The following is an 18,977-nucleotide window of genomic DNA, read 5'->3' as shown; positions in this document are numbered from 1 at the left end:
TTCTGTTTGTGGATGGGAAATGTTGTTAGTGCGAACCTGAAATGCATAGCTATCTGCTAAAGACTCAGCTTTCTCAATTTTGGTGTGTGCTATCCCGTTGTGGGCATTAGAGGGCGGAATATTTGTCTGGTGTCTTTCATATTTAGAAACAGCATTCCAGATGGAATCATCATAATGGAAAGGGATTCTAAGTATGTGGATCAATAATGTTGTGCTTGTTCTTTGCTAAGAATCCTGACCTTCTGCTTGAGCCTGTTCATAATTTTTTTATCTTGAATGCACCGTGTTCTTGCCACACTTTTCCTACACGATTACTTCTCTTTATAAACTCCCGAATAATGTACCGTTTAGCTTCTGTGCTTTCTTTGCTATTTTTGATAAGAGCTCTGGGCGGTTCGTTTGTGAACTCATTAGGCAAAACATCTAACTCAATACTCGTTTGTATGGCAGGGGATTATGTACGGGATGTTGTTCAGAGCTTCGGTAAATGTGCATTGTAGTCACTGGCACTAATGTCGAAAATAACAGGATTATGGTCAGATAAAAAGTTTATTCGTACTCTCGATACATGTCGGAACATTGGTGCCTTTGTGTAAATAAAAGTCAGTACTGGTGGAACGGCCATGACTACGGTGTGTTGGTTTATCTTCAGCTGCAATCGTAAGGTTAGTCGTTTGGGCAAATTTACGTACTGTTCATCCATAACTTTTAGATGCAGTTCTAATCGCGATGGTATGCATTAAAATCTCCATTAGTATCAGTCGATTGCTAGTGTTGAAAAGAGCAAATAAATTTGAAAACATATCTTCAACAGATTTTCGTACTTGACGTAGATAGAGATAAAAGTGAAAGAGTGTTGAGGTGTTTAGCGTAATGGTAGTAGCCTGAACTTTAATTGCTACAGGTTGTGGTAATATTGTGGGACAATGAGAAATGGAGCATTTCACTGAAATCAGTAGCCCTTTACCGAGTCTATACGAGTGTATAACGCCCATCTGTCGATCTGTCCTTTCTGTAGGCAACGTAGTTACAGGCTCCGAAGTAATTTTGCAGACTAAGCTTGCTTGTACTCTTGTAGGAGAAGTATATTAGGAGTGTACTCATACAAAAATCCCTCATATTCATATGCTTTATGGATAAAACCATTTGTGTTCCATGTAACTATGGTAATTGAATTGCATTGACTGCTGTGACCCATAATTATTAATTTATTTGGTCATTTAAAACAAAAGTAGGTCTTTTATCAATTGGCACAATCTCAAATTTAATGTTACGTATATACATTGTAAATATATTATTCGGTATGGTTATTTTTTTCCTCGTAAAATTCATTGAATTCGGTCGTCTATTTAAAAAAAGGTCAAATTCAGAAACTTGAAATCTTTTGCTCACATTAACAGTATTTTAGCAAGTTTTTTTTTCAATGCATATTATTACTATTACATTTTCAAAATTAGTGGGTGCATCAGTACTCGATTTAGGGGCTGTTTTGCGGGGTTGTATTTTGGCATTATTCTTGGGGAATTTTGGATAACCCCTATGTAAGGCAGTGTGAGGACCCTGGCGGTTACTGTACTTAACATTATTCTGGTCATCCTTTGTCTAGGCATTCAACGGTTTGGACCAATGAACATTTAACACAGCGTGGCTCGAAAATGCAGTTCGGAAAACTGCTTTTCAAAAAAACTGCGAAAAGCAGTTTTCCGAACTGCTTTTCATCTTCTTCACTACAATATTCTTTTTTTAGTATACATAAGAGTTTCTGTAATACTTTTCTTCTAATCTGCACCATCTGAAGAAAGGGCTGAGTTGAGATGAAACTACAAAATATTATACCAAAAGAGAAGTAATAAATTTAAAATTGGTTAGTTAATATGATTTCTTTCAAAATAAACAGGAAACTGTTCTTGATGGGCATTTTTTATTCCCAGATTGAAGTCACCGCCAGAGACATGGGAGTACCCTCTCTCTCATCAACTGCCACACTGACTGTTTATGTAGAGCATATCGCGACAGTTGCACCTGATTCTGGACTGGGATTCGCTGATTCCCTCTATAAGTAAGCTTCCTGTATTCTGCATCATGCTATTAGATTATTTTCAGCTTAAAATATACTATCTTACTGCAAGAGAAATACCCCAATGTAAAACTTAAATTTAAAACAAAAATGTAATATTAGATTGGCACTGACTTTGAATAAAAACTCTATCAATTGCAAGGGCGATCTGGTATAGTCGGTCTTATTCAGATGCAAAAATGTTTTGATGCTAAACAAATCGAATTTATATTTGATTGTCCTCGAAATCGATAGAATTTATTCAAAATCTACGAGATTGATTCTAGTATTTGTTCTCCGCCTAACTTTAAATACAGACTAAAGCTAATAAGAAAATGAAGTTTCATTATTCAGAATATCTTCATCGTCATCATCTTCACAATCATCTTCGTCATTTAAGTTTTATATTGGTCATTTGGTTTTGCATTTCGAAATTGTTGTCAGTTTTATTTAATGAAAATTGTATTTTCAAGACTTATTAAACTGACTGATTAAAATCACTTCAAAGTTCAGTTTGTTATTTCATATAGAAATTGATCGAATTTTAAATTTTCTTCAATCCTATTCCAAATTCTTGACGTTTCTCAAATAAGGAGAAAAAATCCTTTACGTGACATTATAATGAAAGCTTATTATTATTATTATTATTAACATGAAATTTAAAATCTGTATTTAATAAAGAACAAATATTGAAATAAAGTTTTTAAAATACTATCTTCATTCATTAAGAAGCTAAAAAAGAATTTTATTGAGTGAAATACGTAATTAAAGCTATTAAATATTTTTCACAGTATAATTTGAAACAATATGCAGATATCTGAGTAGCATTTAAAATATTTATTTTTGCAGTTTTCTAGATGCATTTTAAACTAAACAAAGGATAGAAGGAGAAGGATTACTTAAAAGGTTATCATAAATAAATATTAAACATGCAATGAAAATTTCTGTTCAAAAAATGATGTCTGGTTGTCTGGTTTAAATACAAACTGTTTTTAGCTTAAAATGTAAACTAAATAAAAGTACATAATAGAAGTATTTCAAGATTAAAACTTATTCAGGAGAATTCAGTTTTGCTAAATTTTAATAATGACATTTTTTTTTTCTTTTAGCGTGGAGATACCCGAGAATTCTTTGGCTAATACTTTGATTAAAAGTCTTCCCGTCATCAACAAGCCAAGGGGAAATTTTCCCATTGGATGTCGTATCGATAGAGGAAATGACGAAGGTAATGTATATTTCGTCGATTCGGGCGAATTTATATGTGGAATTTTAGATATATATACAGCAGTATGACCAACTTGTATTTGCATTTCTTCATAAGTATTTAAATAAAATTAAAAATAGCAAAATAAAATGTTAAAAAGTGCAATTTTTTCTCAATTTAATTATATGGACAGAACAAATATTTAAATTAATTTGGTAATTATTTTGTTTTCCATTATCTCTATATTTTTTCTTACAGCAGCTCAGCAAGTTATCAAACATTTGATTAAACTTTGCCTATTTAATTGTTTTTATTTCATTTCTACCCGGTGTTATGTTTTTACTTTGTAATCAAACTGTTTATTTTTATCACTAGGTTTCAATTTTTCTTCCGTTTAACTTTTAATCTTTTACTTAACCAATAACTGCAACATTACGGCGCAAATATTTCATTTAACTTTTCTTATTTTATTTAAATTTCTAAACTTTTTCTTCATTACCCTAAATTTTAAGAGCGAATTTTATTTTATCTTTTTATTTTATTATCTTTATTACTTCCATATATATTATATGGCATTTTAAAAGACTAGCAGTAATAATAGAAGTATTTAAATACTTCTGAAATAGTTGATAGTAGATACTTTTTATGGAAAAAAAAATGTAAGGAAATTTTTTTGTTGTTCCCATAGAAAAGAATTGTTGAAAACCTTATGGATATTTAGAGAAAGTTTTAAAAAATAGCAGATAAATTATGTTACCTGCAAATATCAAGAAAACTAAAAGTACCAAAAAAAAAAAAAAAAAAAAAAAAAAGGCAATGTATAAAATGCATCCAGATAATGTTATATTTTAAGCTTTGCAGTTACTTTTTATGATACTTAGCACATTATTTCTAGTTTAAGGTAAAATATAATAATTTGCATATGAAGTATATCAAGTTATGCTAGCCATTGCTCCCAAGATCCACTTCGGAGTTTTTTACTATACTCATCAACATCTGTGTTGAGAGGAACTTGGCCCTAGAGCGGTAAGTATTCGCGAGGAGGGTTCTTAATTAAGATCCTTTAGGGCGCGCAGTCACAGCGGTGATCAGAATTCGAATGCAAATTTCTCGTTCTATCCTCAGCTAGCTGAAAACGTCTGCTTTTGAAGGACTGGGTGAGTCTAGCCAGTCTTCAGGTCAGTGTTTAAAGAATCCCTGAAGTAGATTCATTTTCTGTTGCTCGTCTTTTTCCGCCTATTATAAAAATGAGTAAAACGGATATCCACCCTATAGTTGCTTTGAATGTAATCTTTTACTCTATAAACAGGCACTTTTAGGCCGTTGCCAGATCCCCATCTGTGATCGTAACTCGCGTTGTCATCCCCGCACAGAATTTATTTTCTCCACTTCGTTTGAGGCTGTAATTCAATTCATTCTTTACTCGTACACTTTTCAGGAAGCGACACACGTTAAATGGAAATAAAGTGGGTGAAAAAATTAAGTGACTCGCATTTTTTCTGCAGCTGTTGTTTTCATGGTTACCAGTGAAATTGGGCGGCTGAAGGTAACCTTGAAGCTCTTATTTTAAAGTAGCAGACTATGCCGCCCAGACGGTATAGTGGCTAGGGAAGCCTGACTGCGATACCGAAGGGCCTGGGTTCGAATCCCGGAGAAGGCATGGCTACAACCGTCCATCCCTTCATAGGAGGCAATGGTGGCCCACTATTAGGTGCCCCCATAATAAAGAGACCACTACATCTGGACTCAGTATAGATTAATGGACTCTGTTACAAAACTATAACTGTTCAGAATCTGCCATTGCAAAAAAAAAAAAAAAAAAAAAAAAAAAAATAGCAGACTATAGCAAGATAAGCACGTAATTTATTGTTATTGTTTCTAAGAAGCAGACTAGTCATAATATTTAAGGGAAAACTAGAATTACTTGCCTAAGTATAGCAGAATTTTCAAACATTTGATTTGTTCCAAAAACATTTAAAGTGTAATAATAGTAATACATATAATATTTAACATTAATTTTTAATATGTAGCTTTTTTAACCTATAAGGCAATATTAATGTATATGGCGACAGTTAGCTAGAATGTTAATATAGCATGTGCTGACAAGCATCTTGCAGGCAAACGATTTAAAGTCATAGTACTAATGAATGGAGTACTTTTCCATATATGTACTTCCGATTAACAGCACTTTATTAACCGTTGAATTTTTGGCATTCAAAAATTAAACGCGGATTTTAATTGCTTGAAATAACAACGTCCCTAATCCTCTCATTTTTCAAGGATCAGCTGTAAATAAAATTTTAAATAACCATATCAGCTGTTAATAATAATACATACTTTGACATATTTATATAGTAAGCCCATAACTCAGACATATCAGCTATTGTGCTATAGACAGCTATGAGTGCTAAATTTCTAGGTATCTTTTACATTAGAAAAATATGAATTTACACAGCAAATTAACCATTAGTATAAATTCTAAAATTTGAAATTTAATATTTGAGAATGCAATAACGAAGTATTCCTAAAACCAACATGATTGAATTTTATACAGCTTTTAAAATCGACACCATTCCTCCTCAGTAAAAATGATTTAATTCATATTTTGAAAATTATTACCTCGATCTTGCATATTGCAGATTATCTTCTCTAAAGATTTTTTTAATAGGATAGGGAATAACTTACTATTTTCTTCGGGGTAGAACTAAGCAAAAATGTATATTTCCCATACCTTCATTTTAGATACCTCAAGAGACTCTATATCTGCAAGACTACTTACTGTATTTGAAAATAGTTCTCAAAATGCAACCACGTATCTATGCTCTTTATGGATCTATTTATTGTAGCACGAATGCGATAGTCCTTTATAAGGTCCTCTACAAAGGAATCCCTTCCTTTGAGCAGATACTTCTAGTGTGCTTTACTATAATCTAATAAATCCGATACTCATGAATCTTTGCTTAACAATTCAAGAATAATATAAGAAGAAAAAATATAAGGAAAATATAAGAGGTGTTTAATCAAAAAATGGTTTTTTAAAATTTACTGAACACAGTCCTTAAAACAAACATTGCAGCAACATCGATACAGAATAGACCTTAAATCAGTTGACAATAATATGGTACAAGCTTATCGTTGACAATTTACTATGGAATATGGAATACAATGGGAATATGGAAAACTAAAAAACGATTAAACACTAACAAAGGGCCGCCCAACTGGATAGTGATTAATTACCCTGATTATTTCCCTGACTTTGTATACCAAGGGCCCGGGTTTGAAATCATGAATGTTGTAAATGAAAATGTCTTTGCGGCAAAGGAGCATTCTAAGTACATGGCAAGTCCTCTCGTGTGGCTTATTGGTAAGGGAAGAGGGGTGAGAAACCCTCGGGCCCATTCCCCGTGGTGCTGTTTCTCAAAACTGGAGCGGAACTGAGCAAAGTCGTGCTGTCACATATATAGTGTTTTGCCAACGACCGACATAATCTGGTTATCCTGACCAGGATAAAATTCGTGGGCTTGTTCTAATTAAATAAGACAAGTGAGATTAGCCATAAAAACAGACTTACAAAGGTCTTATTATTTTGTTAGTAAATATATTTCAAGTTTAATTTATATTTAAAATATTTGTGCTAAATAAAATTTGACATCAAAATAATTCTTGTATGTCCCAGAAATATGACCATTTGAATCGGCAAATATGTTGTGCATATAAAGCAAACATATAAAAGCTATGTAAAAATCAGATAGACTCTCATTTCTTTTATTTACTCAAAAAGTTGCGTAACTTTCTTACAAAAATTGTTATTGTTGGTGTTTTCAATTTCAGGTTTGTTCTATGTTTTGGAGACGAACCAGCGAGACTGCGAACTTCGTCTGCAAACTGGCAATTTGGATTACGAAAGACAGAATAGATACGTGCTTACGGTGAGACTGGTGACTGTAGGAGGCCTATTTGGTAAGGAAAATCATTAATGCTATTTGCAGTTACCAAAGACACGTTTTTTCAATAGCATTCTTAGTTATGCTGGAAAAGTATATGATAAAATGGTGGACTAATTTCGTAGTGAGCTGCAATGAGTAAATTAAGGTAATATTATATGCATGAAAGTTAAACCCAAAAATTAACTCAAAAACGCATTGCTATGTGAGCTATATGCTATGATTTCAGAAATGCTGCTATAGAATGCGAGGTTTTTTAACAGCGGTATATCATTGACATCAGTGCTGAATAAGGTCCAAGTCCTAATCCAGCAGCCAGAACATGTTTTTAAGGAAGATAACAAAATGTTAAAAATTAAATGAATATGTGAGCTATATGCTTTGATGTGTTATACGATAGTCACTAACCACTGTGAGCCACCAAATATGAATGTTGTGATAGAAAACATTGTAACTTTCAATTAATGAAATTTCTGTTTAAAAACAGGCATATTCCGCTACTTTGAAATTTTTGTATTTGAAAATTAATATAATTAATATTTATTTTTTACGTCTCTCATACATCTGCTCAGTAGTTGAGTGGTAAATTCCGCTAAATACTGGTAGTTTGATCCCAATTCAAATCTCGGTGAATGGTTGATTGCATGGGAAGTTTCATGGTTTTCCTTAGGTTGAAATGCGTACGAGTTAGTTATCCTGTACGAAGGCATCCCTCCTCTTTGGCAGATAGCCCTTACATAGTTTGCCATAGTAAGAACAATGCAATCAAGTGAGATTAACGAGATTAACTAACTGAGCTGATGCATTTTTTTTTTTTTTTTTTTAAATAATACGCATGCTCCATTTTCAGAATTTTTCAAAAAACTTCACAAATTAAACTAGAATCACTAGAATTTTAATATCGAACTTTTTTATTTTTCTTACAGTTTACAGCACTTAGTGATATTTTTGTAATTTAACTTATTTTAATACTGTAACAAAAAAACAAAAAAAAAAAAAAAAAAAAAAAAAAAAAACCCTCGATTCAACGAACAGACATTTTGGATAAATTTTTCTAATATAAAAACAGAATAATTTGTCTAAAGTGTTGTTTGAACAAATTAATATTTCAAATAAAGGGAAAAAATAGGAAACAAACTGAAATGTGAAATTTCGTGGTGAGCGACAAGTGCAGTTTATTTAGTACAACATAACTATGAAATTGTTTATAACGTAATAAAAATCCAGCACAAACAATAAAAAAATTCAAACCAAATGGTATAAAACTCACACTTCTCTTTGATATCTCAAAAACAGCTAACATTGGCAATAACAGTCACCTAAAATTAGAACTAAACAAAGAACGAAATAACAAATTCCCCCGTTTCAAAATATCTGGATATTTGCTGGTCAGCATTCGGCAAAAATAGCCGAATCCTTCAATACTGAGCAGTCTCATGGCCCAGAGCATTATTCAAGATGATGGATCCACAGAAGATGACCCATATAATACGGAGAACATGGGGGCGACGATAGCAAACGTACAACCAAGCCTTGCACTGGAATCAAACCCACACCCCTGGTTTTAAATTAGCAGCCAGCCTCCATCAACCATGACGGCTCCTTAAAGAAATAAACTAGTGGTTAAAACAATGGGTGAACAGAATTCATAGAGTATTAATAATATCATACCGGAATCCAGCAGTTGGCTTTTAATCACCATTCTCTCTATCAAATAATTATTAAATGAAGTCCTATTTATGGACTTTAATGTTTGCACCATCTCCTTCAAATCTTGGCCCTTTGGAATCGACAGGGAGAATGTAACTGTAACTATCATCGATGAAAATTACCTAACAATGTTGCAAGCATAAAGGTCGTGGCTGTAAGATTTTTATCGTCCTCGGTATGGATGCTGAACATGATTCTAAGCCGATTATCGTTTCAACAAGAAAAACCGCCCGAGTCCAGCGCTATAGAATCCACGCAATTTTTCTGCAACAAAACATTTTCGCGGTGATTAATTTCTCGTTGTGATTCCATTTCTTAATCGTCCTGGCCCTATTGCTGAGGTAATCTCGTAAGAAAAACATCATAGTCGAGGAAGAAGAATGAAATGAGATTAGATATGCTGAAAATTATCAGCACATCTAAACATGCGCTGATTTCTTTCTTACGGGATTAACTTATAAGGTATTTTCTCCCTCTTTTCTGCATGTCTTCGTAATGTAACTAAAGCACGCTCGACGCGTGTTCGAGAAGTCTGGAGTTCGAATCCTCCCGAAGGCGTTGCACATTTACACATTTCAGTATAACCTAATGAATCTGAAACCTTTAATAGAAAATATTCCGATAACACTGGATCACAATACTGGAAATGAAGTGTAACTGCCAGTGTCCCGAATGATATGTTACCACGAGAAATGGATGACTTCCGATGTTGCATGGAATAATGTTGCAGATTGCAGCTATCATTTGTTATAGGGTTCTATTCAAATTCTAACTGATAAATAGCTTTTTATAGTTACTTTATTGTTCGCTTATGGAAGAATTTTATTAATACGCTGTATCAAAGCTGCTTCACCTTATATGCATTTTTGTGTGGTTAACATTTTATACGCGGATGTCAAAACCTTTTACTATAAATAGGTGTCTAACGTAACATTTCTTAAGTTTTCTGCATGTTAAATACTTCTTTTGACCTTTGTTGTTTATATTTGTCCCTCAGGCTCTTCTCGTTTGCGCACGGACGTCGCTTTGCAAGTCCTGGATGAAAACGACAACCGACCGGAGTTCATGACGCCTTCTCGCTACTCTCGAGCTTTGGGAGATAAATATCTGGCTGCTCTAGCACACGATGCTCCTATAGAAACAGCCTTCTTGCAGGTTCAGGTGCGTTTTATTGAAAATCCCCTTCAAATGAAATAAATTATTTTTATGAATGGCAATTATATGAATCATTGAAAGCGAATAATATATAGGCAAATTCTTGATGATTCTTGGGGATAGATTCTTGGTGAAGCTTCGCACAATACGACGCATTTTTGGAGTCTCTTGCTACAGATTATTAAGAAAATAAATTTTATAAATATTAAATTTTCCTCAATAATCTTTAGTTGTAGTAATCTCAGTAGTTTTCCAGGTGTATGGTGAAGGTTTGAAAAATTCCTGTAAGGTTACAGGTGAAACATCAGGAAGAAAACAATGCAAGTCGCAAATATCGTCTTTCATCATAGAATGGAAAAAAAAAAAAAAAAAAAGAAAGAAAAAAGAAGAAAAAAAAAAGAAAAAGCGTTGCAGTTTTAAAACATCGACGTAAAAAATCAAGCACCAATTAGTTATCGCATAATGATAACATCGCAAACAACATATGTTTTCAGGTTTTAAAAGTTGTAAATATGTATTCGCATAATGATTTGTAAGCGTAAGAACGAATGAGGAATATTTTTACCAGTATATTTTCGATTTTTGTATTAATCATTGATATTTTGCTAAAAAACAAAAAGTAAACTTAAACTATTCAAAAACTGAAAATAAGTATAAAATTAATCGTATGTATAGTTGTTATTAAAAATCTTTATTTAATTGAACTTTTTATGAAATTGCAGTGGCAGTTTTTGATCAAAAATATAGTTTAAACAAATTAGAAAAGGGAACAGGAGGAACTGCTGCCTAGGTTACCTTTTTTGAAATTTTTTAATTAATTGTCAATTTGTAAAATTGTTTCCATTCACTTTATTTACTTGCTATTCTTTTAGCAAAATTTATATTTTGTTTTATTTTAATTAGTTAAATAATTTTAATAAAGGTAACCTAGACTGCAGTTCCTCCTCTTCTCTCTTCTAATTTCTTTAGACTGCATAAAGGACAACAAGCCGCTTATGATATTGTAAATACTTAACCACATATGCTTTGTAAATGTGCATATACAGTTATCCTTAGTTATGAGAAACTAGGATTTAAGGAAGTTTCAGTTATAAAAAAGAAAAAATAAAATTTTGGTCAGAGAAATAATAAAATATAATACGATTTTATATTTTTCAAAAATGGAGAACCATTAAATGTAGGTTATAACAAAATCCCTATTTAAGGTACTTCCTGTTTTTTATATATACTGATAAATTTCGAAATATACATAAATCTGATACGCGAACTACACCGAAGAATTGAGTTAGTCCTCGCTCATTTTTTTTCTCTGTACGAAAGACGAATTTCTTTGACTAAACCTTACTTTTGTCGAAATTGCAGGAAAATTTATTGTATATGCAAAATACTACAATGCTGTCATGTCATATTTAACTTGCTGTCTTTTCATTTTTTGGGATAGGCTGTTGACGCTGATTCAGGTTCCAATGGCCTCATAACGTACGAAATAGCTCCAGAATCGGATCCCTTCCGGAGGTTTCGCATAGAACCGCAGTCCGGCTTCGTGAGCAATGTGAAATCCCTGGAAGATGTTTCCGATGAAGAATTACCCATCAGGCTGAAAGTAGTCGCCAGGGATAATCCTGTTCTTAGGTCTGCTGTGATGACTCAGAGCACTCAAGTGCTGGTAAGTACATAAAACAATAGTTATGTATTAAAAACTTTCACCAGTGGCCAGTTACATTTAACAGAGGATAGAAGTACCAATCGGCTATTTTATCATCTCATACCCGAGAATGTCTACCGATATTGCATCTGCAGGGAGAAGAAGAGGCAGCACGAAGAAATTAAAGACATACCTTCATGTTCTTCTATGGCATAGTAGTCAAAGTAAAAAATTGCCTACACCAAAGATCAACGTAATACTAGCCTCTTCGCAAAGGCTCAGTTTTATGAAATCTCGCTGTAGAATGTTCTGTATAACGCAGAAATCCAGAGTTAAAGTGAGATTCCAATTCATGGTCGGTCATGACATGACGACCAACACTGTATCGACATGACGGTCAACCTTAATTAATCACTCTCATGGTTGATTATACTGTTAAAATAAGTTTTTCTTTTTTGTTTTTCCCTTATGTTTCTATATACCTTCTTAATATTGTTTATGCTTCTTTTTCTTATTAGTCCAAACGGGCTTTGTCCTGAAGGACTATTGTTTTCGTTTTGCGATTTTGCGTTGAATCACTATAAATGTCCGTTTCACTTTTCAAACTGTTGCCACCAAATGTTGGAGACCTGCATTATATTTGAAGAAATTAAATAATGAAAAATCTGCATAAATGTATGTCTATTTCTCGCATTGTGATTAATTAACGGTACATAGAACCATAGAATGATGAAATCCGCCTACGAATACGGGCATGTGGAAGACCAAATTTGAAATTTGGAATTTGTTTTAGTATCGATTTCATATTTTGTAAAATTTTAACAAATTTTTGAGTAACAAACTCAACGATTTAAAAGCGAGCAATGGCAACACTCTACGACGGGGGAAAAAACCTTTTTATCTCTAGCAAGTGCAGAACTGTGTATCGGAAATTCTAAAGAAAGGCTCATTTTAAAATTATTTTGCGGCATTGCTCTTGAACTGAATTTTAGGGTTTAAGTGCAAAGAACATGATATTTAATAAATAAAGGTAATACACAAAACGTTAAAAAAGTCCCTTTGGACGTAATTTAAAATCTGAAACCTTTCAGATTTTTTTTTCATTTATTTATTTATTTTTTTATTTATTCATGCTTTACTGCTTTGTTCCAACATATGAAGTACAAAAAATCATTATGTTTTCTTGCAAAGATCATGTCGTGAACCAAAAGCGAAGCTCTTCCTAATTCCTTCTGCTTACAGTTTCTAACTTCCGAACTATTTTTATTAACAAAATTAGCCAATTAACCTTATGCTGACAGTCGAAGTACTTTGCTTAAGTATTGTTTGAATAGGAAGCTCCTCTGAAATGATTCTAATCATTTGATAAAACAAGAATGAAAATAAAATTTAAATAAAACAATTTTACAAAGCACTGAATTTCGTTCTTTTACCGATCACTTTTACCGATCTTTTACCGATTCGCTTGTAAAAAGTGTGAATCACGTATTTGATTGCTGTATATTATTGCGGGTTAAGAATTCACCCTTCTTTCTAATGCAATGGTTTTATTCCTTTTCATTAGCAAAGACATTAGGTTATATCGATTCTGGAACGTGAAAAATGTGCAGTACCCTCCCCGGGATTCAAACTCCGAGCTTCCTGAATACGCATCGATTGTGCTTCCAATTACACCACGAAGGGATTCTGAAAGAAGGGAGAAAATGCCTTATATAATACTCCTTTTAAAGGTTAACTGGGGATTAGGCGATCCAGCTACCAAATCCTAGTGGTGGCAAATTATCATCCCCCACCTTTTTAGCTCGGGCACCACTGTAGAGTCATTAGGTTGTATCGATGCTGGAACGTGAAAAATGTCCAATGCCCTCAACGGAATTCGAACTTTGGGCCTCCTGGAAACACATGCGCATGTCTTCATCGTGCAACTGGAGTGTGCTTCCAGTTACACCATGAAGACATGCGTAAAGGAAGGAGAAAATAAATTATGCATTATTGATCCCCCTTCTACGGATTCGGTTTATGTGTCTTGTTCACATGAAGAATGGTCATATTGATATCTCTTATTCCTATCTATAAACTTAAAATTATTTATTCTGATGTTATAGTAATTAAAGCTATTTAAAGTAATTTCAAGCGGATATTTTTTGAAGATTCATAATTTTCATGAGGCCAAAATTTAAAAAATCGTATAATGCAAATGATACTCCTTATCATAATACCATATGTGTGATTCAAATGGTATCAGGATAAGCTGCAGTCAAAAATGTTTTTTTTTTTTTAAATTATTTTTTGTGATAATGATCAATAATTGTTTTGCAGGTGAATGTCATTAGGGATGAGAATCGAATGGTTTTGGTTTTGAAACACGTTCTGCCCAGTCGCGTGCTGGAAATGAAAGAAAATATACTCAGGTAAGTAAAATTCTCTGAAATCAAAATCATCTATAGGGCGGTCCTTCCTGGAAAGATAATAAGTAAATCCCTCCAATTACACCACGAATTCATTACAGTTAAGATTTCATTACAGTTTTAATGAAAATTCACAAAAATTCGACTGATTATAAATGATCCAGAATAACTGATGACATCCATAGCAATATATTAAGCTAATATTATTTTGTGCTTATATATATATCCATAAAAATTATTAACATGTTCTCAGTGCGCAAATATATAATTATAGAATACAATTCCAAAATGTGTTTTGAAATTTTAGAAAATTTATATTAGAAAGCAGGGTTTTCATCTTTTCCCTATACACATGACTGTCGGTATTTTACTGAATTTTGAAACCATAATTTTTCTTCTGTTCTGGTTTAATCCGGGAATTCTTATTAATACAGAACATTCTTATTCATCTTCATCTTGACACAAGTAATCAAACATTAACAAAGAATTTCGTTCTTTGAAATAATTTTTATTTCCAGTAGTAAGGCCAACTGCAAAAATTAGAAGAACAAGAGACGTTCATAATCACAACGCAGTTAATAAAGGATCCAAAATATTGCCTCAAAAGTTCTATAGCTCGCCAACACAAGATTGTCTAAGAGAAACAATTACATTTCAAAAAGAATAATGTAGATAATAACGATATCAATACGATGGAGAAGCACTCACAGACAGACTCACTCGTCGGTCCTCGCAACTAGGCCACTAGGCCACAGCTTCACGTTGTGGCCTATCGGGAATATCAACAAGATTATCCTCCTCTTCATGGCTTTACTTTAAATTACTCCTGAAGCTGTTCTTTATTTTTTAACGGAACTGAGTGATTAGAGACCTCACCGCTTAGAGTCCTTTAGTGCAGGAAAGTCGGCTTGTCTGTTTCCGAAAATTTACAGTACCAGAAATCCCCGGTAACACAATTTGTATGCATATAAAGTCCCCGAAACCAAGTAAATTCTCAATATTAGGAATTTTCGATAAGGCAAGCGTTTATGCTAGGCTAATGGTGTGGACTTCTTCCTGTGAGTCTCTTGTGAGAGCAAAAGTAATGCCTCAAATTTACAAAGTTCAAGGGTTGCAAATTCGACCTAACTCCTCGTTGTGCATATTTGGCGGTATTTCATGCAGCAAAATAATCTGGGGGCTACAAGTTACATTCACCTCATCACTAAACTTTCGAGTGCAATTTAAATGACAATAAAAAGAAAAAATTATCCATGAAAGAAACAAAAAAAATTCTGTTCTTGATAGTACTATGGAAAAGGACATATTAAAAGCCAAGGGTAGTTAAAACTTGGATTCTTCAAAAGAGGAAAATAAGATTTTTGTTTTCGTTTTCAGTGTAGTAGCCTCCAGTGTCCTAATAAAGCAAACTACTAGTTTCTTCGATAACTTATAGTACTCTGATAAAAGAGCGGTTGTAATGTAGATCTGATGTAAGTTGAGTTACAAATAAGCGTTAATTCTGAATACATGTACGAAGAATTTGTAAAATAGGTAAAGAATAATCTGAAGCTTCACGTTGTTGCTAAAAATGGAAATAAATTAAGCATCATATAGTAACATCTGTACTCAATGGTCGTTTTGTGGTTGTTTATTAGTATCGAGGTTAACGTTCAAGAGAAAAAATGGTTGAATAAAACAATATTTAATGGGGGCGTTTTAACACAGCAAGTACAAGCGAACCGAAGTCAAAGGATAGAGAATTTGTATTATTATTTTATTGAATTTCTCTTAATAGCTAAGATAACGTAATTTTTACCTAATCAGCAAAGTTCAAGATATTCGCATTTGTATAGATTATTTTTTTCCCTTCGTTGAGAACAAAAATGTTGCATTAGCAAATTAGTCGTTGTCAAATTCGTTAATTAAAATGATCTATGTCTACTTTAATTCATGAATAGTGAATAAACGAATTAGCCATACAATATTCGGCAGTTTAAAAGAAATACATTCATTTTAATTGAAGAATAATGATTGATTTTGTGGACATGAATTGTTCTAACATCAAAATAAAAAATTATAAGAAAAATTATAAAAAAACTGAACATATATAAATATTAATGATGCAGTTACGCATTGCTAGCATCTATTACTACATCTTTAAACGATTTCTAACAATTTAAGATTTTCTGCTTAAAAGTCTTCACGAAATACATTAGTTACTTGGCGGAATGTACAATATTTTTTTCGCTTCTCTCCTTTTTCAAGCTGGGCACCTCTCGGCGTATAAAATAAGATATCAGAGAGAGAGGAAACTATTGTTAAACTTGAAAATATATCAGTGTAAATTTAGTATGATTTAACTATTCAAAAGAAATCACATTATACTAATATCTATCTCAGTTTACTTTAAGAGATGCAACTAAACTGAATTTTCATTTTTTCATACTTGAAGCTAAATCTGGGAAAATTTTGATTCTGCCTTTAGTGCTATCGTGCCACAAATATTCTTTTATTACTAATTTTGTCAGATTTATTTATAACAAAAACGTGCTTCCTTTTTAAAAATACATATTATTAAAAGTAAATATATTTTATAATAAATTGAAACGAATCCTTTTATTATACTGTAGATCCTTACTTACTAAAAATAACTTGCATATTGTTAAAATTCAATGTATTTTTATGATAAATAAAAATAAAAGATTTCATTATTCAACAGACCCTCACTATGCTAGGTACCTGGGACTGAGAAATTTCTAGTAACAAGTGATAAAATTGATTTTCATAAAGAGACTAAAAGTGGTTAGTTCATGCATTTGAAATAAATTATAAAAATTTTCATTTTAAGCTTATTTTTTTATTTAATTATATAAAGAAGATAAAATGCATTTGCCAAAAAAGTCTTAAATTTTTATGACAGGATTCATATAAATGTTACTTTGTGACGCTTATTTCGTCATCTTGGATGGAAAATAAGCACCGTCCCTACAGAATGGTAAAAAATTCATCTGGGATGTACTACAAGATATTTGTATAATTTCTTAAAATCTTTGATAATGCTGTGATTGTACTTTTTCACACTTTTAGAGAAATCTTGTATTAGAAAGCAAATTTTAATTGACGTAATTCATCAATGAATATAGTTAACTTAAAAGATCATTTTCAGGACAGATGTCGCAATCCGACACTTTTACATACAAAAGTAGTTTGATCACTTAATGCACATTTACTCTTGAATTACGCGAAAATGAAAAAAAAAATATATATTATTTAAAAAAGACTTGAAAATGGCTGGCTTTCAGCTTTACCAATTCAATCTTACTGGCTTTCAGCTTTACCAATTCAATCTTAATATACTATATTATATATGTTAAGCCGATTTCCATGGAATTTAGATCCCAGCAATGCTGAAACATGCCTGATTTATGACTGAATAGTTGTGCAGTAGTATGAGGTAAATTTGAAGTTGATATTGTGCATTACAAAAGAAAAAATGTGAGTTTATAGCAATCACAAAACTCCTTATTTTCATTTTTCAGTAGCGTCTGCTTAACATTCTTCTGCAGATCATCTCTTTAAATGAAATTAGTGGCATTTTTCTGGCACTGAAATAAGAGGGCAAAACGATGAAAGTTTATTACTGGGTTGTTAATACGAGTGTATAGGAGTTTAATGTTTTCAAAATAAAAGTCGGTGATTAATTTAATAGTATGAATTGTATTAAAACTTCATGTAGGTGAATTTACCTTTTATTAAAATGTCGTTTGTTATCATTATTTTACAATTCCAGGCTAATACAAGACCGAACAGGTGTAATAGCAGACGTGGAGAAAGTTGTCTCCCTAAAAATGATAAAAAACAATACAATTGAAACTGACACATCAGGGTAAGTCTGAATTTGTTTTTAATTGCTTATCTCCAGTCAGTTTAGAATTTATACTTTTCAATGACTTTGTTACCCTACAAGATCTGAAATCTGGTTATTCTGTATCTTCTCCTTAGGAGTGACCTGTGGTTCTACGCTGTTGACCCTGCATCAATGAAGATACTGCGAGCAGATGATCCGAAAGTTAGAATGTAAGTAGTGTCATTTCTTATAATAATTAACCTTACTTCGCATAACTATTTCCAGGAATATCATTTGAATATTTTTCATTGCTTAATTCTCATTAACAAAGCCTGGCAGCAAGTGTCGTTTACAGGACTATGAATTCGGCTTGGAAGAAATTATGTCTAGATTTTGTGCTTTAAGCGCTTTACACATCAGACCTTTTTTTTAATCTATGATAATATATTTCTAAGCAAAACCATGGGCTTTGCAGTTAACAATGAAGACGTGGAGAAGGTACTAGAAGATCATTAAAAATAAGCTCAACAAGAAAGAGTTAAGGATGAAATGTCTTCAAAAGAAAAGGAAGAAAGAAAAATTATCGTGCTTCTCAGATCTGCGAAATTTATGCAAAACTGGGTATGATGCAAAATTTTCACGTAACAATATCGCACCGATAAAGCAGTAGCAAGCTACGACGTACGCATTTTCAGTGACAGTGCCAGGGCTCGCTGTAGAAACATTTTAAAACGTAGGCAGCAACAAATCACATTGAACAAATGCTAAGTGAAACATAGGGCCAGTGAGCCTGTAGGAAACTGAGTGGCGCTTAGCGAAGATAAACGGAAAAAGCCTCCTAAAAGTGATATTTCAATCGCGAACCCAGACAATAACATCTTTCCTATCATTTTCCATTTATTCTTTGCACTCTAGTTCGTATAGGTGCACTAAAATTAAATTGCGTTTTTGTCTGTTTTATATCTATTTAATATTATTTTTATCTTTGCTGTTTTATATTTAACAATTTACATTTTTATTATGTTT

At 32.5% G+C, this 18,977-nt stretch overlaps 1 protein-coding gene across 3 annotated transcripts in view; it reads left to right on the top strand.

Moving 5' to 3' along the window:
- Cad99C (cadherin 99C) overlaps nucleotides 1–18,977 on the top strand; it is a 212,840-nt gene that overhangs the window by 179,273 nt on the left and 14,590 nt on the right. For all 3 annotated transcript variants that reach the window (XM_035351134.2, XM_035351133.2, XM_085814676.1), the window contains 8 exons: nucleotides 1,932–2,059; nucleotides 3,166–3,281; nucleotides 7,092–7,220; nucleotides 9,912–10,075; nucleotides 11,511–11,735; nucleotides 14,034–14,125; nucleotides 17,895–17,990; nucleotides 18,107–18,181. In XM_035351134.2, the coding sequence (XP_035207025.1) occupies nucleotides 1,932–2,059; nucleotides 3,166–3,281; nucleotides 7,092–7,220; nucleotides 9,912–10,075; nucleotides 11,511–11,735; nucleotides 14,034–14,125; nucleotides 17,895–17,990; nucleotides 18,107–18,181 (1,025 nt within the window). The remainder of the gene's footprint in view (nucleotides 1–1,931; nucleotides 2,060–3,165; nucleotides 3,282–7,091; nucleotides 7,221–9,911; nucleotides 10,076–11,510; nucleotides 11,736–14,033; nucleotides 14,126–17,894; nucleotides 17,991–18,106; nucleotides 18,182–18,977) is intronic.

The sequence above is a fragment of the Stegodyphus dumicola genome, chromosome 4 (genome assembly GCF_044657685.1).
Source record: "Stegodyphus dumicola isolate Sdum_Otavi_A_Nest chromosome 4, ASM4465768v1".
Taxonomy (NCBI): Eukaryota; Metazoa; Arthropoda; class Arachnida; order Araneae; family Eresidae; genus Stegodyphus; species Stegodyphus dumicola.
The sequence above is the reverse complement of the archived record's forward strand: the minus strand, read 5'-3'. Positions and strand labels throughout refer to the sequence as shown.